The following is a 26,064-nucleotide window of genomic DNA, read 5'->3' as shown; positions in this document are numbered from 1 at the left end:
CTGCATGTAACAAAACTGAACATTAACGCAATCACATATTGGCATACAGAGGAATGTCTTATCTCATCTACCAGCTTCTATACTCACAAAGACAGAGAGAGAGTTAGAAAGAGTGAGGGGGGGGGGGGGGGTTGTCCTTTAAAGTAATGATTTTGCTCTCTGAACAGCAGCGGTATTCTCCCAGCACATGACTCTTTAGACAGGGTCATTGTCTCTCTCTTACTCTATTTTCACCTTTTGTCAGTCTGTTGTGAATAAATGGTTTATTTAAAAACCATTTCTGAGCAGCCCAGTGACAGTACACACAGTATATACAACACAAGCACATATATGCATGCACACGTTTACACACTGAGGTGCACATATGCACACATAGTCAGTGGGCTGGCACACAAGAAAACTTTATTTAGATGAGATAGTAACCATCATTAACATTGCTAATACTCATGCCATTATATTATCTGATTTACAATTATCGCCTTGTTCACTATAAAACAGGATACCAAAATATAATTGAGGCTTTTTGACACAAACAGGCAACCACATAGGAACCCCCATGCATGTAGAAATAAAGCAATGCTCAAGAATCAGCACCTTGACATCTAAAGATTTGTCTGAGATGGTCTGTTGTCCTAATTGATGAACGTAGGTTGACATAGTTTGTATTGTTCTTCAGAAGATTATTTTGTAAATGCTGTTTTTTTAATGAGGTCTACTGTACTGTGAGTTTCTTTTTAAATTGGTCTCACGGACACACTGTGGGTGTATAATGAGTGTTTTGTCAGGTCTTGACATAGCAAAAATCTTTAAATTGTAGAAATGTCCATCATACAAAGGGAGACAAAGTTTTAGAGACTTTTTCTTTGATAAATATGTTATGTAATAGGTGATTTGAATATGCTGCAGGTTATAAGACTGATTGATGATTACAGAACCGCTCTAAATGAATGCAGAGTTTGCACAATCAATCATTCACTACATGTTCTGTGTTTATGATCACGCTGAATAATGTGACCACGGTCTATAAGACAAACAAACATCAGACGGAGTCAGATGGAAATCGCGCTGATAAGTTTCCCTTTCTGTCGAGTCTAAATTTAATAAAAACATTTTTCTTTTTGATGCAATGAGTAGAAATGTTTTATGGAGAAAAGAAATAGAAAAATGTCTCAAATTTCTCTTTATGTGTGCTGAGGTTTTGTAGGATGTATTTTTCTGACCACATTCTCTATCTCTCTTGCTGTCAGGTCTCTGTCTGGGCGAATAGTTGGAGGAGTTTGGTGGTTCTTCACTCTGATCATCATCTCATCCTACACAGCAAACCTGGCTGCATTTCTCACAGTGGAGAGGATGGTGTCACCTATCGAGAGTGCTGAAGATCTCGCCAAACAGACAGAAATTGCATACGGAACCCTTGATTCTGGTTCCACCAAAGAGTTCTTTAGGGTGAGAAGTCAAAATCAGCCTATAATCGGTATCGGCAAACGAACTGCTTAAAAACAGCCAGTTATCGGAGCAAAGAGCAGATTATATTCCTGGCAATCAAAAGGGCTGGAAAAAACGCATCAGAACTCATACTGTGTGATTATTTCAAATCAAGTGACAATGAGAACTAGGGGTGTGACGAGACACTTAATCCACGAGACGAGACGAAACAGGAGATTGGTTCACGAGACGAGACGATATTTTTAAACTTTTTAGAAACCCTCAATGATAAAATAAATGAATAAGAAACTAAAATCACATTATTTTTAAATGTTTTAACTAATCAAGGACTGGCCCTAACAATTATTTTGCTAACTGATAATGAAGTAATTTGTTATTTTGGGGTAATAAAAATAGACCCAAGTGAGCAGTAGCCTTTAAAATTACATAATAACGAAGATGCAATAATAATTGGTTCAAATAAAGTATTAAAACCAAGCTACATTGAACAACATTTTGTGGCCTATAAATAAAAAGCATTATGTATGTATTATAACAAATGCCTGCAGGGGGTGATAAAGGACTCATTTCGCGGAGGCTGTCTTCACGGTCACTTTCACTTCAAACGGAGAGAAATGCTTATTTTTAGTCAAACAATGTTTAAATCCATATTAATATTTAATATATGTCCATTTCTTTACAATAGAAATGAAACATTTTGAGCAAGAACATGCAGACATTAAATCATGTAAACTCTGTGTGAGGGTTTAATCAGCTGAGACACATCTGACACTGATCAACAGACAAACACAACACGTCTCAGACTTCACACGAGCTCCCAAACGAACATTATTGGAAACCCAAACAAAAAAGCAAACGCAGTAAAAGACAAATATAATGCATGCACTGTAAAGGGTCAAACAGAAAGCTGCATCCTTCGGAGGTCGCATATGCAGGCTGCATACGTCATCAAGGTTTATTTCGGTTAATTATCTGAGCATTACATTCACAAGTCATGGGCATTTTTCAACAATTTGCGATTAACTAAATAATTAGTAAACTTTATAATTGTTAATAGTCTCTAATAAGACAGTGATGAAGTAAATGCAGTTTAAAAATGCGACCTCCGAAGGATGCAGTCTTTTATTTGAGAAACGGCCAGCACCTCCACAAGAAATCTCACGAGACGCATGTAATTTCGCGAAACACATTTAATCTCGCGAGATCTCGTCGCACGATATCTCTTCACACCCCTAATGAGAACAGATTTGCAGTTTTTACACTCTGCACTGCTAAGATTTCCGAACATGATTTGAAACAAGGAATAAAAAGCAAAACTATCGGTATCGTTAAGTAATTGAAAATGGGTATCGGCACAGAAATTTAGCCTTGGTATCCCTTTAGTATCCCTAATTGTATATATTTTCGCAGGTAGGGGTGTGACAGATCACAAAACTCACGGTTCGGATCACATTACGGTTTTTGAGGCACGGATGGGAGCATTTTTCGGATGAGCAAAAAAGGGGTGGAAAAAATCTAATAACAAATAAAGAAATTACAAACATTTATAAATAAGAGCAAAGTTGCACATTTAGTAAGGTCTAAAATTAGCATTAGCTACAGAAAGTCTTCATTGTATAAATTAAATATAATTATTATTTTTTATGGCTACAGAAGTGATTTTCTCTTTGTCTTGGGTTGTTTAATTAACGTTAATGACACAGAATTAAGTAGGTTAATTGAGGTTACTGTCTCTTTAAGACCAAATAAGCACAGACTGGTTTATGACAAATGTTTAAACAAATGTTTTTATTAAAAAAAGAATACTGTGGAGATCATTTTGGTTTGTCACGAACAGAAAGATTTTACGTTTGCCAGCTTTTTGAAACGCATCTCTCCGTATGTGCACTTTTGAGTGCACTTAAAGGCGTGCACACACAGATGGAGGGCGAATTCCAAATGGAGCAGCATAAACAGTCGCTTCACATAAAAACGTTTTTCATTGCTCTGTTCGCCAAATGTATGTTAATGGACTACAGCAGGGGTCTCCAACCTTTTTGTGAGCACGTTGGAGACCCCTGGACTACAGTATGAGACACAGTAGCGCAACTCTCTCTAAATTTTAAACATCAATATTCTTCTGATCTTTGAAGGTTGTAGAGATGATCATGTCTGACTGGGGCTGGACCAGACACATTCAATCGCAAGACACATTCAATCGCACATGCATCTGTGTGTACAGAAAACTGCTCACTTTAGCGCCTTTTTATGGTTAAATTGTTTAAAATCACTTGAATGTTAACATTTGAAAGCCTTTGAAACACGTGCAAATTATAAACTTTCCCTATTTAAATTTGTGTATTAATCTGCAAATCGCATGTGAGCCGAACCGTGGGTCGTGATCCTTCACAGCACTAGTCGCAGGGAATACATATTTTTGTAGACCAACCCAGAACATGGTTCCCTTGCCAAAACACCCATACATTTTTTGCATAGACTTTTTAATTATCGCAAAAATAATCTAGAAATTGAAAAGCTAACCTTAGGCTATGTTTACATTAATGCGTTTATGCTTTAAAACGCGTTACTTTTGCTACGTTTACGCCTTTCATCTACACTACATCACCGTTTTCGACCCTCATAAACGGATTAGTTCGCAAACGCTGAAGACCCTGTTTTAGTTTGAGAACTCAGACGTTGCTCTGAGTGTAAATGAACGTAGACGGAGTCTTATGTAAACGAACAGCTGATATTAACGTGACAGCGCATCATTTTCAAAGTAAAAATTATTTTATTGATGTAAATGTTGTTTTGCAACGGAGGTTTTGCCAAAAATAGTAAACATCTACCAACCAGCTATTATAAACGCTATATTGGATTGTTTTAACATGTATCCTTATAGATAATGTCTGTTTTATATTAATGTTTGAGTATTGTTGGGTTTAATGTGTTTATGTTTTGTTTAAATTTAGTTAGCTTACGAAAGATAGACTGTAATTTTATACGCCATATAGGCGTTGCAAAGGCCAATATGAAGGGAGAATTGTAATGGGTCAGACATTATTTTCCAGTTTAATGTAAGTTTTGTTTTCTACTTTAAAATGAATCTCGTTTCAGATAATTGGTCTCTTAATTTTAATCGATGTTTTGTTGATAAGTTTTGTGAATATAAATTAATAAAAACAATAAACTCAACGTCATTAATATAATGCTCATTTAGGCGCTTGGCTTTTAGCTATTTGTGTGTTGCTAGCGGAGGACGTGCACGGACCTCGCACACTTTTAAAAATTAATGCAATAAGCATTTCTGGTAGGCTAAAGCAATACTTCACTTCTTACTATATGTTTTATTGAAGTTTGCATTTGCTGAAATTTATTTTTGCGTCAAGTTCGCTACTGTTTAGAATGCTTTCTTTTTAAATCATAAAGACCTTTCTGTTTAGTTATAAAATCAAAATTAACCTATTAATCATATTAATATGTTAAAGGGGGAGATAGAACAGTATAAGTGTTTATGTTTTGTTTAAATTAAGTTAGCTTACGAAAGATAGACTGTAATTTTAAACGCAATATAGGCGTTGTAAAGGCCAATATGAAGGGAGAATTGTAATGGGTCAGACATTATTTTCCAGTTTAATGTAAGTTTTGTTTGCTACTTTAAAATGAATTTCGTTTCAGATAATTTGTCTCTTAATTTTAATCGATGTTTTGTTGATAAGTTTTGTGAATATAAATTAATAAAAACAATAAACTCAACGTCATTAATATAATGCTCGTTTAGGCGCTTGCTTTTAGCTATTTGTTTGTTGCTAGCGGAGGACGTGCACGGACCTCGCACACTTTTAAAAATTAATGCAATAAGCATTTCTGGTAGGCTAAAGCAATACTTCACCTCTTACTATGTTTTATTAAAGTTTGCATTTGCTGAAATTTATTTTTGCTTCAAGTTCGCTACTGTTACTGTTCACTTGAATGCTTTCTTTTTAAATCATAAAGACCTTTCTGTTTAGTTATAAAATCAAAATTAACCTATAATTAATATTAATATGTTGTAGGTGGGAAATAGAACAGTATAAGACTTTCCCAAACACATTTTTATAGGTTCAAAAATAGTGTCTGTTATAGTTGCCAGCAAAGGACCCATGTATGACTTTTTGTCAATATCGCACACCCCTAGGCTGCGTAAACGTGCAAAGGTAAGCTATTATTAGAGTAATAAGTTATTTTACACTTATATGCGCATGCCCAGTTACGTGATTGGTCATGTTTCATGCGTTTATGGTGGTGTATAGTGTGGATGAAGATTCTTTTAAAAATGCCAGTATAAACGAGGATCGTTTTCATTTTAAAATGCCGTTTTAAAACGCAAATGCTCTAATGTAAACATGGCCTTAGGCTTCAAGCCAACTATACAGTACCACAGTCTCTAGACATTAACATCATCACCACCAAGCTTCCGACAGCCCTTTCAAACTTTATGAAACACATTTAAAAACATGTAGCCTTGTAAGGAATTTCTCTGTGGATGAATCTTGTCAATGTTGTGTTGTTTTAAAGACAAACTAAAGCTTTAAAAAGAGTGGGGATATTACTGTTGTGTTTTATGTTGTAAAATAAAGCGTGAAAATTTATTTGGCTCATGATAAAGGCGGAGTCCACGATGTTTGAAAAATGCTTTGGAAAAGGAGACGGGCCGACTACCAAAACACACTTATAGCCAATCAGCAGTAAGGAGCGTGTCTACTAACCGACATCCTTGCCGGGTTGCGTATGTGTGGGGCGGGTCTATCAACAGAAGGTCCAGATTCCATTGGGGGAGGGGCGTGGTTGTTTAGGTGATTTCAAATATCAACATTGGCTTTCAAACATCGTGGACTCCGCCTTTAACCCAAGATCTTATTTATAACCAAAAACCCATTCAAAAAAAACCATTGACTTCAGGACGATGGAACCAGAACTCAATTCCGGGTTTTGCCTACAAAAATATGTTATGCCATATACTGTAATAAACAATGACTCATACAGTGATTTTAGTTAACAATCAACCATCCACCGCTAATTTATCCAATTTTACTCTTTCCACTACATGGAGTACTGGGATCCAAGTTTGGTCTGAGGGTCAAAAAGATCCACTGGAGTTCAGCTATCACAGTAATAGATCTGAGATTGAATCAGACTCCAAAGGACAGAGTTAAACCTGCACTCACATCTACATAGAGAAACCGCAACCTGATGAGAGAGTGAAAAAGCAATTTGTTCAAAGAGCAAAGAGAAAGCGAGACAGAGGAGAAAAAAGGAAAGTTAGTTAGGTGGATGAAAGACAGGTAATATGAGAAAGATCTGAATGAATTGTCCATAAAACTGATGTGCATGTTAGAGGTCTTCTTGGGACCAAAGAATAATGTACCCGAAATGACCCAAATCACGTTTTACTTGAGACAATCCCGAGAAAATTAGACCTGAGTCCGCCCCAACCCAGTGGCAGTTCTTTTTTTAACCCGACTGGGCCCGAATGTAAACGGCACCGATGTGTGTGCATGCAACAGTCAGTGGCCTCGCAACCAATTGCAATGACACCAAGGTAATTGTTAAAAAATGCATTCAAAATTGATTGACAGGTCTGTCAATCAAAATTTTACCTCTCGCCGGCCATACAATGTCGCAAGCGCTCTTGGCAAACAGAGGAGGCATTGGAAAAGGACTTGATGCACACCCGTGAGATAGTTCAGGTCTTCTCGGGTCCATTCGGCAAAAATACATTCATTTTAAATTACCCAAACGATGACGCCTATATTATACCCGAGGCACGCGTGAAACTTTCTGGACCTCGGGTTTTCGCCTCAAAGTGAACCCGTGAACACTTCTAGTGTGTCTCACTCACAATCTTTCTTCCAGTTGTCTTCATTTATTTTACCTTCTGCCATCCTGTCTTTTCTCACCACTGTCTGACAGCTATTCTTTTTCTCCATCACCCTGTCTCACTCTCCATTCTGTCTCACTCATTATGCCAACATGTCATATTCTCCATCTTACTCTGCCTTTTCTCAATGTCTATCCCAATTTCTCATTTTCTCTGCCGACCTGTCTCTTTCTCTCTAACCTCTCTGTAAAGCCGTCTCACTCTCTCCGTGCCGATATACTGAATAGAAACATGAGCTCAGTAACTCAGGGAGTAAGTAAATGTCAGTTCTCTATTGTGTTTGGACTTAAGTGTCAGCTTTGTTTGTCATATGTTATTTGTGTATGTGCAGGTTTGTTGAGGGTGTTTATTTGTCAGTAAGCCCGGAGTTTTATTTTCGAATGTTACCGCATTACAGCGCCGACCGAGCCTCAGACTGGACGTGACAAACATTATAATAAGAGCGGCTGTCCGTCACGGTCCGTTGCCTCTTTCTCTCATATACCCGCCGCTGCCTTACACATACACACACTAAAGCTCGTGTCATTTCGGTGTATGAAAGAGCCACAATGATCAAGTACAATAAACACTTTAGAAACAATCACATCAGCTGTCATATCCCACAGAGCAAACACACAAACCTCTCATTTCAAACAGATTACAATCATCTGTATTCACAGTAGTGAACACTTCAGGGCTTACTACATCCCAACGGTGCACATTTTCTAGTACACTTCATTGCTAGGGCCCTTTGAAATCTGTATAATTTTTTTAATTCTGTATTTTCCGTTTTCATTTTTCTGGATTTTGCTTTTAATGATTACATTTAAAGGTACCGTTCTTTCTGTGTTTTTGAAGCTTTGATTGTGTTGCATTATAACATGTGTTCATGTTTCACGTGAAACGTCACACAATTTACTTATCTGTATAGCGCTGTTTTCACTGTCCTCAAAACGGCTGATGTCTTCCTTGCTCTATGAAGTCCCTACTTCAGAAATACGTAGCGAGTTCTGATTGTGTAGTTTGTTTAGTATGTTGTGATTCGATAGCAGCTTAGCTTGCCGTTAGCTTAGCTGCCGACTGACGTATTCCTGTGGGCGGAGTTTAGTCAAAAAACTGTTCTAGTGACGTCATTAAAGCAGGAAGAAGAAGCTGTAGTCCAAACCAGCCGTTCGCTGTAGACTTTGAAAGGCAAATTCTGTTAAAGAAAATATGTCGCCTGGCAGTGAACTTTGAGTTTGTGAGAGAAGCTATTTGTATTTTGAGGCTATTTAGAGATAGAGAAGTCGTGTTTTAATATAAACAACACTCTAATGGGGCATACACACCATTATGCTGCGTTTACACCAGTCGCGTTTGAGGTGTCAAAATCACGTCTTCCGCGCCTAGTTTGCCGCTTTTACATTTTACTGATTTGAGTTAACTTGCTGAATTTGCGCGTGAAAGCCGGCCGTGAAATTCTAGTCATCGAGACATTCACGCGGAAATTCGCGTCATGGGAGGGGCTTCTGCGACTTCGCTCACTTTCTGTAATCACGTCACTACTAAAACAAACTCCTGGTTGGTTAACGCGGCGCGTTTTTCCGACAAAGTTCACATTTTTCAACTTGCGGGTTTGCCGCGGAGGCGGAATCGAGTCTACCGCGCCGCGCTAAACGCCTCGTTTGCGCCACAAGACCTCCAGACGCGCGTCAACGCGTCTTCACATTGACTTACCATTGAAATCACTGGCGCTTGACCCCTCTACCACGGCTGGTGTAAACGCAGCATTAGAGTGTTGTTCATATTAAAACACGACATGTGAATTCTATGATTTGCGCAAGTACCGTATTTCCGGACTACAAGTCACTTCGGATTATAAGTCGCATTAGTAAAAAATGTGTTTTGAAGAGGAAAAAACATATTTAAGTTGCACTGGACAATACGTCACGTTTATTTATTTTGATTTCACAAAATCCAAGCCCGAAGAACAGACATTTAATATGGAAAGGCAAGTTATTCAACTAAACAATGGCACAGAACAGCTGTACATGTTAAAGTAACATTAACAGTTATTTACACGATAAACAATAGCAAACAGAACATACCTGGGAGGCTAAATAGGCAACATTAACACGATAAGCCAAATCAAGTTCAAAAAGGTCCCCAAGTCATTCCGCATCACTGAATCCATTGAATTAAATAAATACAGGAGCAGCACAGAGCAGACTCTCGCGGCTGTAGACGGTTATGGTTTCTCTTGGTTCATATGAAATTATTTTGATGTATAAGTCGCACTTGACTATAAGTTCCAGGACCCACCAAACTATGAAAAAAGTGCGACTTATAGTCCGGAAAATACGGTAGATTGCATACAAAGTTAATGCAAAGACGCAAATAGACGGGAATCCACGCAGGGCGATGCGAATGACACGAATTGAGCTGCGCGCATCTTTGTGCAAATTAAAAATATTCAATTCAAATGAAAAATTAGTATGACACAAAGTTAAATCCCGCGAGTAATCTAGAGCAAGGAACACGATGCTTCGTGTTTGGTGTTTACGCAGCATAAGTTGGCAACAAGCCGCCTCCACGCTGGTACACAAGATGTTCATTGGTTCTCTTGTGTCTAATGACTATGTGTTTTGTCACGACACATGACGACTTCACGAGACTCACAAGAGTTGGAAAATATAGGCAAATTTTTATTTTTTGGTGAACTATTCTTTTAACCAAATAGTTCCAAGTTTTTTTTAGCCATGCCATGGATTGACCTCTAACTATGGGTTCACACCAGAACCGTTCAACGATTTGCGCGAGATTGTTAACAAAGTCAATTCAAAGACGCGTTCAGACGCGTCATCGTGGGGGATGGTGCAAATGACGCAATATGGGCGCAGCGTTTGCCACGAAAACATGCGCTTTTCGCCTCAAACACGTCTTCGCCCATATTGTAAAAATTAGCATGACACGAAGTTAAATCCCGCGAGTAATCAAGAGCGAGTAACGCGATGCCCCACGTTTGGTGTGTATGTAGCATAACTATGTATATAGTTAAAATTTTAGTAAATTTGACTTAGCATTCAGGTCACCGAGACAACAATCACAAATATTCATAACCTGCTTTTTACTTCCTCTGCGCCCTCTAGAGGTCAAAGATTGCAGTGTACGAAAAAATGTGGAGTTACATGAAGTCTGCCGAACCCACCGTCTTCACCAAGACGACGGCTGAGGGTGTGGCACGCGTACGCAAATCGAAAGGGAAATACGCCTTTCTGCTGGAGTCGACCATGAACGAGTACACGGAGCAGCGCAAACCCTGCGACACCATGAAGGTCGGAGGGAATCTGGACTCCAAGGGATACGGGGTGGCCACGCCCAAAGGATCGCAGCTAGGGTGGGTGGAGTATTATAACAACCCAACCAATCACAGAGCTGTTATAGTATTCCACCTACCCTGCTGTGCTTCTCTCTCTCTATCTCTCTCTCTTTCACTCAGTAGTCTCTGTGGGACGGTGATCTCTTCACGGTCACATATTCAGGGGCTGTTGTCACAGTTGTTAAAAAGATCAAGTTCAGAAACTTCATGTCAGGTTTTAATTTAATTTAATTTGTACATACCGGTAGGCCTACACTACTATGATATATAGCTAAAATATTATATTTCAATAGTTTTAAAAGTCAGACTTTGGGGAATATTCGATTTATATCTTGATTTTGCTTATTGTTTCTTATGACTTTTAAATGTTTTTTAACAACAACAGCTCCTGTTTTCAATAAGATATCACGATCACAGAGAGTCCTGTGTGTGTATGTGTTTACTCTGTTTTTCTCCACAGACGCAGCGTACAGGTAATTTTTGCCTGAATTTCCCAAAATGTATTTTATATTTCACCTTATGCATATACTGCTGTCATTTTGCCAGCATGTTTTGGATAACGCACATCTTTCGGATATGAAAGTGTTCATCACTAACAAGCAAACTCTTTATTTTCTTAAAGACAACATGAAATTGAAATGTACGTCTTAAATGTCCTTGTGCATGATTAATCTTCTAAAGTAAATGTTTTAATCTTTCAATAAACTGCAGTAATTGAGTTCACTTCTAAAACTATATCCTGTCTTTGCTGATGTAACCAAGGCCATGTAGACAGAAAGAATAATAGCTGATATATAATTGAAACCCTCCCCAATCCCCATAGATTCAATTCAGTAATTATTTCACAGAAGCACATCATAGTGCAGAAGCGAAATGTGTTGTGAATGCAGTTTCATTTTGTCTTTAAGATGTAATTGAACTGTACAAAATGTTCTGTTATGAAGTTTACAGCTGTACGATTATTATCAGTTCAATGAGAATAGTGATATGTCTCTGTGTGGAGATTCATATATTTTCTGACGCCACTACTTTTTATCACTATATATGTTTCCTGGAATCAAACCTATGACCTTTTGCGTCGCTAACACAACGCGCTACCAATTGAGCAACAGGAACAGATTGATAGTCTCTTTATGTTGTTATCAGTCCATTCAGCCCACTCATCTCAGCATCTTGACCTCTCCTCCAGACGCTTAACCTCTCTTCAACAGAGATAAACTGCTGCTAACGTTTCCACAGTCTGGTCTCTCACCCACCAGTGCTTCAAACTGCTGTAATGCCGTCTGCCTTTCAAAATCAATAAAGATTTATGCACATGGTATTTGCAGTCCATCACGTGCTTTTTGTATATAATAGATTGACTGTTCTTAATCGTAATGACATCAGCCTACAGTATATTAATTCCTGAAAACATATTCTGCAAAATCCACTTTTACAAGGTGTGTTTATGTCCACCCACTCCTTTTTCAATCAACATTATACTAAAGCGGTCTCATCAGACATGCCGTTTTGATTTTCTTGTTAATGTGATGTCACACTGATAAACCCCCGCCCACAGCCACTGACTGTAGTCCTGTATTACCATATTTTCCGTCCTTAAGCCGCCTTTCCACTGCAAACAACAAACGACGGGCGATAAACCGGAAGTCATTTATTCCCTAAGGAGAGTCGCAGGGGGTTGCGTGATGTGTCGACCGTCTGCGGACACGTAATTTTCGGATACGTTTTGGCAGTTGGATTCGTTAAAATTTTTTAACTTGTGCGACTACACCGCATGCGATATGTTGACTGGAAGTGATGTATTTTTGTGAATTCCAATTAAAACAATAGCTGTTTCTCAATTTCAAGAACGCAAAGAACGAATTTGCGTTCTCGTGGAGATCGGCCTTACCAGGCGACGTTGGAAGAACGAACTCAGAAGGTCGCGACTCGAACACCTTACGCACTTTGAGAATGAAGATGCGTGCAATCTTCCTGTTGGTCACCTGACCTTTGCCATTGTTTTGCCGCAGTGACTTCTGGGGCGTAAAGCGATTTCAGGGCGCAAGTCTGCACTCGATGCATCCTCGATATCAAGAACACATCCGGTATTTTCATGCGTGCTCTGTACTTGCGTTCGTGAGAATTGGAATTTCACTTGGACGGTTAATGATGACGTAGAGCGAGAACACAAGGACGCATGATCGCAAAAAAACGCATATTGACAAACAGCAAATGTGCGAGGTGAAAATGATTTAATAATTTTTGCTCAACTTTATCAGTAACACTTGAATCCTTTAAAAAAATCTATAGAGGGTATGCATTGACGTCACTTTTCCACGTGATCACGCAAGAGCTCGCCCAGTTGAGTGGCAAAACGTGCAACAAAATGGCTGGTTTTTATAGGGGCTGCTGCGAAAATCCCAGTTAAACTGACTATTATCAGCTTAAATAAATTTAGTTGGACTTGATAGCAAAGGTGAACAATACTTTATTAGGATGTTTGTATTTGGAAACATTTTACTTCACTACATTCTAAAGCATATGATCATACTGTCTATTCTTTAATATTGCATATTAACATTTATTTAATACCCAATTACATTAAAATTGAAAATTGAAACTTGAAAAATACGTTTAAGTAGAAAGTAAAACCTCTGCTTGATAGTGACCCTAGCAACTTATCAACCCACCTGTGGTCTGTGGACGTTGGCATAAACAATCAATTTACTTCTCCTTTCGTTTTTTTTTTTGGCAGTTTGTAAAACGATAGCTCTCACTTCTTGTTAATCTGTTAGTACAGTCTATCGCACAACAGCTTTTTCCCATTTCGACGCGTTTTCACCGTGTTTTCGCCAATGTCACACTGTACTCAAATGCTGCCGCTCTGTCTTTTGCCACTCAGTGGGCGTAACCGCAGTCCCTCTCACCGACGCTGACATCATGTGCATACCCTCTATTGATTACTGATAAGTAATACATTTTTAATTTAATATGTATACATTATTATTTTAATCTTATGTTCTCTACAATAAAAAAAAATTGGCAGTCTTTGTCATATATGCATAGCTGTTTATTGTTTCAATCATTTGCATTCATTTATTTATTTCACTATGGTAAATATTAGAATGAAACCTCTTGAAATGAGCTTCTTTCCCATGTTAGAATTAAACTTAAACTTCACTACAACTGCCACAAGGGGGCGAATTCCGACAACCGTTTCCGAAAGTCGTGTGCAGCGGAAAGGCGGCTTTAGTAAGTTGTACACTGTCTGCCATATCTCAATACTGAGATATTATTGTCTCAGACTGTATTCACAGGAATCAGATCTATTTTAACTGAGAGCGCCCACTGTCCAGTTTTTTTAAGGAAGAGAAAAGCTGTAGCTCAATTTCATTTCAATGTAAACACTTGAGAACATCGTGTTTTTGCTCCCACCCAAATAGAGCATTTTGGATATGCTCTAAAAATGATCTGCGGGGTATTTTAACCGGAGACTTCACAGACACATTCTGGACACACCTGAGACTCATATTACATCCAGTAAAAATTGGCATAATAGGTGCAACCTCGACTAAATAATACTGCAACCTCAACTAAACTAATGTTAGTACGTTTTTTGTCGAATCTCCACACAGAGATGAAAACTGCTCAATGGCTATGTTCCAATAGAATACTGCTGTACTGCTTACTGTACAGATTACACTGGGCTTTTTATAGTATCTGAAATATATATCTAAATCTAAAAATTAACATGCACAATGTATACTGAATAACAACAACATGAGTAGTATGCTATTTCGAACATAGCCAAAATGAGTGTAACAACTCTTCATCTTATGTCATTTGTGTTTCATGTAACCCTTAGTTTATTTTTATTATTTAACATTGTTACGGCCTGTGGCAACCCTAAGGGTCTCTCTCTCAAAATATAAAGAAAGTATATAGCGCTTATAGTAAAAGCATTCTGTCCACAAATGCACACAGATAGACACTTCAGAAAAAAAGCTGAAAATGGAGAGGAAGAAATGCAAAGATCTACATTATTGTGCATCTTATTTTGGCCCCAGTATATGAGACGTATAGCACTTCTCCACAGTCGTGCAAAACTGTTTTAAGAACGGAAAGAAACGGTTCATAGTTACTGTCCGTGCACATTGCAGCGTCTTCATCGTTTGAATAAAGTTGAACTGTTCTCAACTTTGTTGTTGACCAACTGTCAATCAAGTGAAATCACCAAGCTTTCTTTGACGTTGCTCCGCCATTACTAGTCACTGGCGGTGTGCACACAGCTTTATGTTTGTTTCCACGTGAGCCTGGTTTGGCATAGCATGATCTCAGCATAGCATGCAACTGTTCTCAGCCCAGAATTTGTACCGCAATTGTCGTAATTCTCACACTGTAAAAAATACTTTGCTGCCTTAAATTTTTTTGTGAATCAACTCGGATTTACAAGTCATTTCAACTTACTATTATTTATCTTGACTAGAGATGAGTTGTTATAACTACAGGTGAGTTGTTATAACTTATAAAATTAAGTTGACTTTTCTCAACTATATTTTATAAGTTGTGACAACTAATCTCTGTTGACATGACTTGTAAATCTGAGTTGATTTAACAAAAAATTTTAAGGCAGCAAAGTTTTTTTACAGTGCAGAATGTGTACAGTGACATCGTCGCTCGGGATCGGTCACTCGTCTGTTTGGTCAAGTTTCTCTCTGCAGCTGGTAAAGCACATTATTTCAGTGAAGTAAACACAGATCAGATAAAAATACAGAAAATAAATGACTATCCTCTATTAGCGCTCACTATTGACGGTTTCAGCAGTAACAACATAAACAAACGGCTTTCGTGGAACAAAAGTAACTTTTGGTAAACTCCTCAAAGAGTCAGTAACAACTTTTAGAGTATTTTATTTTTAAGCTAAATAAACAAGTAGATTACCTTAGTTTATATGTCATAGATAAAGCGGATAAAAAATGACACTGAGCTAATGTTATGTATAATGTATACAAAGTTAACTACAAATCATCTGCCAAACCTCCCTTCACGTAGCGGTGATCCATAATCCCGTTTCCACTCGTCTTTAGGAAACCAAATCATTATTTTTTATATTTTTGAAGAGGTATTTGTTTCAGGGTTCAGTTTAGCCAATAGTCAAACCATTAAACAAACAAAGACCAAAGGTTAAGGGTGCGTCTCATTTCTCTGTCTTACCCCTTACCCCTTACCCTCGGTTTTGCGCGTTCGTGTGAGGCGAAGTGGCGTCTCAATTCTCCGTTTGATCAAGGGCTAGGGCCAAGGCGTAGGGATACATAGCCTAGGGTTGTGCCGATAGACGATAGTATCGTGTATCGACGATCTTCAGACATATCGCCAATGGCAGGCTTTCATGGCGATAGTCACGACGATAGTTGGCGAATGGTTATTATTATTATTATTATCATCATAGTTTTATATTAACACCCACAATGCATGCTTTTCCTCACATGAGGGTTTGGCTTCACTTTACGTGGAGAGCTTGTAAAGAGAGAATTCCTTCTTGCACGTACCTGCATTAATGCGCGCATCTTGGTCTCCTTCTACCACTAAAATCCAGCGCGCCGCGTCATGAGCAGCTGCGCTTCTCTCTGTCTCACGTGCACGCGCTCTCGCGTCTGTCCGAAGTCTAAACATAAACTAAAGTAGTAATCCTTATGTATTTGTTCAGTTTAATGCGTTTCATGCGAGTTGAGGCAAACTTTACTTTTTGTTTAAAATATGACCCGCTGCATATTAGCGCCTCTCTCTCACTCCCGCGTACGTGCAGAGAGCTGCGCTCTGTCTGAAGTCAGATCACTAGGTATTAATCCTGTTTATGATATGCATTTCAAGGAGTTGTAGAAACACGTCCCTCGTGTTTAATATATGATTGTGTTTAAAATATGATAGCGTTTCGCTGGACCGATGCGTTTAAAAAGGCACCTCATGAGAGCACCACTGCTTGACACGTGTAGTCTTCTGCAACAGCACTAAACCAATGCATTGAATTGTTTATGTGCGCGCACGTGTGTCTGCGTGCGCAGATGCATGTTTTTACAGTTATTAAGTAATCATGATAGGGTTTTAATGACGCGCTCGCATTAATGGCATCAGGTTTAAGAAGGTTGCGATCATGACGGTGTTGCTCTTGTTTTTTTGTCCACCCATCAAGACTTGTTATAATGAGTAAAAAATTAACAAATAAAAAAATGAGTAAACTACTGCCCCGCCCCCCGATAATATCGTGTATCGCCGATCTCACAGGCTGACGATAGGACGATCTGAAAATAGGGCATATCGCCCAACACTAACATAGCCCCTTGAAACGAAGTGTGATAAGGACCACACTTGAAAGAGAGGGGTAAACGTTAATGTAGGAATATCTCAGGAGAGCCTGCATCAAGATGTTTTATGGCTGAACGTCGAAATGTCAAGGAGTCGCACAAATAAAAGTAACATTATTTTCGGCAGTTTAATTGAGATTATATTATGGCACTCATGTTTTATGATACTTTTAATAAAATGTTCAAGCGGTTTTAATTGTAATGTTTTTGTTTTGAATCGCTAGTTAATGCGCTAGCTAGCAGCTAAGTTATGCGCTATTTGTTGAGCTCAGCTCAGGCAATCGATACCACAACCTTCTTTGTTTATGTCAACCCTTGTCTGTTTACGTAGCAGCCAGTTAGCGACAAGGGAAGATGACGCATGCGGTAATCGAGTGCCGTCTCATTTTTTAGACGAACGATCTGTCTTACCCCTTTCCCCTTCACTCGGTTTCGAGGGGCAAGGGGAAGACGAAGACAAAGGGGAAGGGGTAAGACAGAGAAATGAGATTGGCCCCAAGTTCCATCCAGACGCATAACCGCAAAAACGCACGTGCGTCCAATGAAACCGTCTATACTAGCTCTCTTATTTATGTCGCATTCCACCTGTAACTCTCGTGTTACCAAGTCAACAACTAACACGCATGTATTACATTCAAAAGGACCAGGACCACAATGAAAAAATTACCAAATACACGCCAGCTTGGTCACAGAATGGAAGAGTTACACAACAGAAATCGTTTGTCACGAAGGTGCGTTTGGTACGAAGGTGGAGAGTGCGGCTATACAGGGGCTCTGTTTTAAACCTAGACAACACCAATAGCTGCGTTTCCACTACCTTTTTAAATTGCGCAAAAAAGTTTTTACGAGGCAATTCGGAAAAGGTATTTCACGAAACTGCAATGGAAACAGTTTATTCACATTTTCAGGTCACCTAATGCAAGTCGCATAATAAATATTTGAAGATAAAGCGGTATGAACTAAAACCTCCCAGAAACACCTCAATAAATATCTGCTCCCAAGTATAAGAGGCTTTCCTTGCCAATAATGTTTGGATAACACTCCTACATCTCTTTTGATTTAAAATAATGTACTGTTACTTCCAAGAAACCTCCTAAGTATAAGAGACTTTCCTTGGCATTAATGTTTGGATAATACGCTTACGTCTCCTTCGGTTAAAAATAATGCCTAGTGCGGTGGATGTGAAATTAATAACTTACCAACATCCGTCGATGTTTGGATTGACTTATCGCAAGAGGAAAAACTATGTTTCAGTCGCAAATCATTGGTTAATTGTAACGCCATCATTTCATAGTTTTTGTCGACATTTATTAAAAATAACGCTAAAGTTTTGCGCAAAAGCAGCTGGTGACACATTACCGATGTGTTACCAATTAAATCTTACTTTGTTCCAAACGTGTTTACTGTTTGTTAGAGTTAAAAATACCAGCCATACAATACAATAACTGTCAAAGCATATAACAAAAAGAAAGAGACAGTAACAGTGTAAAAAATCTTATACAGCCATGACTGCTTAAACGCCTTATGATAAATTAAAGATAATGTTTGACCTCCATTAACATAAACAGACATTTCCTCTCCCAGCAGTGGTGCACATGAGCTTAACCTTGTGTTAAAAAATGATTAGGAAAAAAAACTAAATCTGCCTTTATTCTCTAATAACTTAATAATGAATGTTAGATAGAGAGCAGGTGTGTGAGAGAGCGAGAGAGAACCCACTAAGGTCTTCATTAACAAAATCTGCCTACCACGATTCTCTCATATTTTCTCTTTTCTTTTCTGTATCTTTGTTTTGTGTTCGTCTAATCCGGGCTGCCACGTGGCCCGCTCTTATGTGATGTTTATGGTTTGTTGAAGAAATGCTGTAAACCTGGCCGTGTTAAAGCTGAATGAACAAGGGCTCTTGGACAAATTGAAAAATAAATGGTGGTACGACAAGGGCGAATGTGGCAGCGGGGGCGGGGACTCGAAGGTTAGCCACCAATGACACGCTGAGGAGCGGTAAAAAAACAACAGCAATGTGATGCAACAGAAACATCTGCCCTGATAAGAGCGACGGCTGAGCCAATCATGAGCAACACAAGTGTGTTCAATGAGATACAGACTGGAAAAGATAGCAATTACTGTCAAAGCAGAAATATTTGCCGAAAGGTTTGTGCAGGGAATAAAAAGCGGTAGAAAGACTGAAGTTCAGAACTGATCAAACAGTGTCTTGTGGGGGTTATCTGCTTATCACTGCAGATTTCAACATTGGCATCCTTTTGGTTTTACTGATGTAATATGTAAAATAAATGTAAAATATCAGTGGGTTACATTTTTTTGTGTTAAATGAGTGTCCTAAACTGTTCATGAGTGCGTTTACATGTACAGAATAAGCGAATATCTATCAAAAATCTGCTTATTATTATTTTTACACGTTTACATGCAAATCAATAAACCAGCTACGCAGAAAACTACATTTACATCCGCCTAGTCGTTTTAAAATCATCGAGAGCAAATCAAGAGCAGACCTTTATGTATTGATTTATGCTCACTTCCGTTTATTACATTTATCTTTAAAGGTGCAGTGTGTATATTTTAGCAGCATCTAGTGGTGAGGTTGGGTATTGCACCCCTCCCTTTCGAATAGCATACAGAAGCAATCACAGGACAAACATGTCATCGTCTGAGACGACGTAGTGACAAACGGACTGTAGAGCAGTTTGTCCGTTAAGGGCTACTGTAGAAACATGATGGCGCAAAATGGCGGCTTCCATTTAGGGGCTCACGGTGAATGTAGATCAAAACGGCTAATTCTAAGGTCACAAAAACAATACAGTTAATTATATAAGGCCTTTATACACCACTGATAATATAATTATGTATATTATATTCAGTCCATCCAGAAAAACATGGCATATTTATTGGGGGGACGCATTTTTTTAAATACGCCGCACTTTCGCTGTATAAATTGCAGAATTCCGTGCGCAAAATATGCAGGTCTTGCATGATTTGATAATCCCCACATTTTCGTAGCAAAAATCACATATATCTTAGCAGAAAGTTAAAAATTTTTTGCAATTACCTCACACAAGCGCAGCCATGTCCCCTGTTGCCACGGGAACGTTATGAAGTGACGTGATTATGTGACTGATTATGTAGCTGAATACAGTTCCCGCAATTTCATCGCAAAAAATTGCATAAATATCCCGCATATTCTATTGCATTTTTTAAGAAAATGTGCCGCAAGATCAATAAAAAACTCCTAGGAAGGACTGTATATTGCATTTCTGTCATGATTCTTCAAAAATTTACACAGCGCACCTTTAACATGCAAAGGCATGCGCACGAACAAAATTGCAAGAAAGCCGATTAAAGCATTTACATGGAATAATCAGAAATCTACCTGTGCGAATCGTGTTTTGCTTTAGCCGTTTATGACCTTTCCCCAAAAAAAGAAAACTATTTTATGCATTTACATAACCTTACACGTTAGCAGTTTATTAAGCATAATCGGTGTGATACTGTGCATGTAAACGCACTCAATGACTAACTAAGGGTTTCAAGCGTTTTCAAATCATTTTTATTTGGGATTTTTTGGGCCCACTCAGGCGTTTCATTTAGTAGGAACAGACGGTTGTAGTCTGGGTTATTTGCCAATAGTTCTGCATTACCAGTAATTGTCTGTGTTTTGATAACGAAATCAGGGCAGAATGTGTCTGTTGCCTGAAGCGATGGAGCGAGATCCCATCCGTACGCCTGTGAAATCAAAGCCTGTATCGCAAACACACGCGTGCACTCGATGGGACCTCGGCTTTATCACTTCCCCTGTTACTGTGTGCCAAGCTATATTGTCTAATAACATAAAATAACATGGCCTATGATGTTATTTATGTTATTCTCTCTGAGAAGAACGCCGGTAAACCTGGCGGTGTTGAAACTGAGTGAAGCAGGAGTGCTAGACAAACTCAAAAATAAATGGTGGTACGATAAAGGGGAGTGTGGACCCAAGGACTCGGGAAGTAAGGTCAGTTCCCGGACAGAGATCTGCAACAAGCGCAGCTCTGAAAGACACACATACTCGCAGAAATGAATGTGATGTGTTTTCAGAAGGAAAGGGAATGAAGGTGACAGACAGTGTAACCTTATATTTAGCTGTCATCAGCATAGTTTCAGATTTTAGATGACCTCATCCTGATCTTTAGGGAAATTAGGAGTTTATACAGTAAGCTTTGCCATAATACAGTAAAGTAAAAACACAGAATGTTGCATTGTAGACTGTACGACAATAGTGACAGACTTCATGACTATCATTTTGGTGAAGATTAAAGTAAGGCGATGAGACAATGTTGCACCAATTTTAAATTGATTTTACACTTTTACTGTATAGTGTAAAGTTTGTCTGTACTAGTAAGTAGAAATCCTATAACTCTAGTCAATTTCATGTTGAAAACTTTATGCTTTGTTATAGTTAACAAGACTTTTTAGACTTAAATATTATACATGTAAAAATTGCTCTCCAATTTGTGCCATAGCATTTTATACATAACTGATTCATATTAAAACTGTTTTATAGATGTACAGTACTGTGCAGAAGTCTTAGGCCACCATGCCACCATTAGATTTGTTGTTTTTGCAATGGTATAGTAATTATATATAATATTTCTCAGTCTCGTTATTACAATACAACCAGAAAATACAGAAAATTGTAAACAGTATAAGCTAAAGTGTCAAGTATTAGAGTAAACTCCCCATCCACTTAAAGGAATAGTCTACTCATTTTCAATATTAAAATGTGTTGTTGCCTTGATCGGGAATTGTTGGTGCATCCCTCCACCATCTGCGTGCGCGCACGCAAGCGCCGGAGCGCGCCGCGACGCCTCGACAGCATTCAGCTCAGCCCCACTCCCTCAATGGCACCATTCAGAGACAAAGCCAGAAGTGACCAAACACATCAACGTTTTTCCTATTTAAGATGAGTAGTTATACGAGCAAGTTTGGTGGTACAAAATAAAACGTAGCGCTTTTCTAAGCGGATTTAAAAGAGCAACTATATTTTATGGCATAATAGCACTTTTGGGAGTACTTCGACTCGCCTGAAAAGTCCGCTCCCCTTCTCCCTCTCATAATGGGAGAGGAAGGGTGTTACTGCACCCAGTCAAAGTACTCCCAAATTCTGGTGCTTGTGAACGGCACGCTCTCTCAGTTTAACGTCGTTCAATAGGGTGCCAGATTTCTATAGAGTCTTCCAGGCGAAAACTAGAGTTGTTCCGATTCCGATACCAGTATCGGATATGCGGCCGATACCACAAAAAATTTTGGCATCGGAATCGGCAAGTACTTGAACCCATGTACCGATCCGATACCATTTACCTAATAAACCTAGTTATGCCCGTTATAGCTAACACTAAAGATAACGCTGCAAAGCGAAACTCGTTTCTTCTTCCCTGCTCTGAATGCGAACACCAGGAAGTTACCACACGCAACCATTGTTTACTTAGAGCGGCGAAGGAATGAAAGCATGCAGCCGTATGTCCGCTGTTTGTAAGTATTTCAGACTAATAAAACATCGACATGTCTCAACGGAATCCGAGCCCGCAGATTTCCACGGAGAACTCCGCAGATGTAATGCCCGTGATTGACAAGCACACATACCCCGCGCTTGAGATTTGAGATGACATTGACAACAAGCACACATCCCCTTATGCGTTTGTGAGCAGCATTGACAAGTACATGAACCCTGCGCGTGCTGTTTGCTGTGATTGTTTTTAATGATAAGAGTATGAACCGTTTGATATATATTAGATGAAATAAAACTGAGTTTAACCGCAGATCTTACTTGTCTCTGTCGTCTACGTGACGCGAAAGTCAGCACATCATCATTTCAAATCAGTTTACAAGACGAATGCTCTTGTTATGTTTAATATAAAGTTTACATTGCGTTGTAAAAATGATGAAATTATCTTCATACGTGCCTAAATCATATTAAGAATGTAGTAACACAAGCTTTTATTTTGCTATAATATATATTAACAATAATATATGTCATTTTAGGCTACAAACTATAATTCTATCTTGACAAGCACATTATCTGGTTCATGTTGGTCCAGTTTAATTCAGAGGACTCATTGGTTTGGTGTATTCATTTTAATTGTAAGCCTTTAAAAAGTAATTATTTTAGTTGCAATTTTGTACTATTTAATAGCTTAAATTCTTTAATTTAAAACCATCCCGAAGAATTCCACAGATTTTTCCAATTATTCTAAAACTAAAACAGCCTTTCAGTTTACAGTGTTGGATTTGTGGCTGATTTTCTCATAAGAAAAATAAATATTACTGTTAAATGTATTTCAGATAATAAAAATACTAGTTCACTGTATGTATTTGTTAATGTTTTATACAGGAATAAGTCTGAAGCACACCATAAAACAGTTATATCCATTCATACAGGGCTAGTAGTATGTACAGCTGTATATTATACAGAGACACACCCAGGTATCGGATCGGTACTCTGTATCGGCCGATACCCTGAGCCCAGGTATCGGAATCGGTATCGGGAAGAGAAAAATGGCATCGGAACATCTCTAGCGAAAACCCCCAAAAAAACACCCAATCTGGTAGTGATGCACCGATGTATCGGCCACCGATATTTATCGGCCGATTTTTGATGAATTTGAAACCATCGGCATATCGGCAATAGCACGAGACAGGCCGATACCGATTGTTTTTTAATTAACTGCATAAAGAAATCCATTATATGTAAAAAATGAGTTAAGGTTGTTAATAAAATAAATGCTGAATAGCAAAAACCACCTTTGAAGGTTGTCATGCTGTCTAATTATATTTGTTTTAATTTGTGCCTCTCTTATTATGTTGGTCAGTTGGATGCTAATTAGATCCAATCCATGTTCAGTAAAAATAATTTGATGCAGAAATAAACTAGCTAATAGACCAACTGTATAGTATTGTATACAGGTGTTTGATATCGGTATCGGTCAGAAGTTGTCTGTTTAAATCGGAATCGGTATCGGCCCAAAAAAATCCTATCGGTGCACCCCTACAATCTGGCAACACCGCCACCAGTCAGTGTTTCACGCTGCATGCGTCATCAAAACAAAGCAGCATGGAGGTGACGCACTGACTCTGGACGCTGCTGAAATCCCTGCTGCGCCACTCACATTGTTCAACATTAAATAACATCATATTTGTCCAAATCGTTAACGATTAACATAGGCTGCTAACGCATATTCTGGATCTTGAAATAGACTCTGACTAAACTCACGTTATTTAACGTGCACGTGCGGTGTGCAATACCTGCGAGTTGTCATACACGCGACACCCTTGAAGCACCCGGCTAGCCTTTCAAGGTATGTGCAAGCAAATACAAAAATGTAGTAAAAGACAGTCAATGCTAATATAACACTGGTTGGATAAAGATTTCAAGTTGGATATGAAGATGAAATCGAACGCATTTAGCTTCAGCATTAAAGCTGATAAAATAATTGCTGTCTGTGGTTTTATATGGGCTATAATATTTTTTTTAAATAATATGGGAAAAAAGAACTATAAATTAATTCATTTTTGGAACTGTGAACTAGTTCAAAATTTTGAAATATGAACTATGAACTGAACTAGTTCATTTTAAAATTTGCGAACTGTGAACTGTACTAGTTCATGTAGAAAGTTAACTTTCCCAACACTGGATGGACCTTAAAACTTTGCTAAAACAACAAATGGTGGTGATGGTGACCTGTGACTTTTGCAGAGTAGTGTATATAAAAATAATATATGCTATTCAAAACTAAATACTATTTATACTGTTTTTTTTATTTTTTTCAGTAAATACTTTTTAAGATCTGCAAACATTTAAATACCAGAGGCTGAAATTGTTTCTGAAAATCAAGGGATTTGATGAGGATTATCACTCTTCACTTTCTATAGGCTGTTTGCACTTGGTATTGAGACGCGTTTTGGTCGATCGGATCACAAGTTGACGACGTTAAATACAGGTGTAAATGTGGTGCAAATGTTTTGAGCTCGTCCACAGTCAAAAGTGCATTCAACCGGATTGCTATTGTGGTGTAGACGCTCATGTGGTTGAATGTGTTTGAACAGCCCCAAAACACAGCCTATTGAGTTTAATGTGTATACATCGGTCCTGACTACTAGCGCCAACCCACAGTGTTCAGCGCCGTCTTTAGGTTATGATTGTCTCTTTTTTGTTTCATTTTGCAAGCGAGTGAAAGTTACACAAGTTTATTTCATCAATTGCTCTTGGAAATCTGCGAAAGCTCTTACATATTCATGAATATCAGCTGATGTCACTCACATCTCAAAACTTGTCTTCCGCCATTTTGAGTACCTGAAGTGTCGCAAAAGAACTAGAAGCTATGGCTTCAATATGTTGTGAGCAAACAACTGACTTTGGTTGATTTGGCTTCCGCTCGCCGCCATCTTGCCAGTCAAGATGTATTGATCTCCGAATGCGACGTAAGGAGGGAGGAGAGTAAAGATGGATAGCTCGTAAAGCATAGTTCCATATAAACGCACGGATAATTTGTTGTTTTGTCACAAGTGAAAAACAATATTGACCTTCTAGTTGAAAAAGGAGCCTCATATGAGATTCATTCAATCGCATTTGAAGATCGATTCTTTATGGCGAGCGGACAGTCAATTGTTCAAAACCTTTCTCAATGCTCGCGTTCATGTGTAGAGATTCAGGTGATACTTCGAGCAAAGTTTCATGTTGTTTCGCGCCTTCTTAGTGTTGTAAAAAATAGTGGTAGTCTGCTGCTACCGAACAGTGGCTGGAAGAACGCATCAGGGATCCTGTAGGCATCACACCCTAACCAAGATATTTTTTAAAGTAGCATTTTTTTTCATGACAGTCGAGGTCCGAAATGTTGTCTTTCGTAGCCATTTCCTGTATCCGTAAGAATCATAGACAGTAAAAGAGATAAGAAATCCGTTAATCGTAGCAAGCCAATGCTTGTCAGTAGCCAACTGGTAGGAACTCAAGATGGCGGCAGTAAGCTGGAAAAAAAAGACGGATGACGTAA

General features: G+C 38.5%; 1 protein-coding gene and 1 long non-coding RNA gene across 12 annotated transcripts in view; one reads left to right on the top strand and one right to left on the bottom strand.

Moving 5' to 3' along the window:
• LOC129438676 (uncharacterized) overlaps nt 1–26,064 on the bottom strand; it is a 164,632-nt gene that overhangs the window by 130,917 nt on the left and 7,651 nt on the right. The window lies entirely within an intron of this gene.
• The window catches only part of gria4a (glutamate receptor, ionotropic, AMPA 4a), a 126,503-nt gene that overhangs the window by 96,162 nt on the left and 4,277 nt on the right, over nt 1–26,064 (top strand). For 3 of the 9 annotated variants that reach the window (XM_055197498.2, XM_055197501.2, XM_055197500.2), the window contains 3 exons: nt 1,248–1,446; nt 10,453–10,700; nt 18,884–18,998. In XM_055197498.2, coding sequence (XP_055053473.2) covers nt 1,248–1,446; nt 10,453–10,700; nt 18,884–18,998 — 562 coding nt within the window. Of the gene's footprint in view, nt 1–1,247; nt 1,447–10,452; nt 10,701–18,883; nt 19,028–20,917; nt 21,033–26,064 lie in introns of those variants that run through there. The other 6 variants (XM_055197499.2, XM_073863198.1, XR_012367782.1 and 3 more) reach the window with 4 other exon arrangements.

Source organism: Misgurnus anguillicaudatus, chromosome 24, assembly GCF_027580225.2.
Source record: "Misgurnus anguillicaudatus chromosome 24, ASM2758022v2, whole genome shotgun sequence".
NCBI lineage: Eukaryota > Metazoa > Chordata > Actinopteri > Cypriniformes > Cobitidae > Misgurnus > Misgurnus anguillicaudatus.
This window is presented reverse-complemented; position numbering and strand designations above follow the sequence as displayed.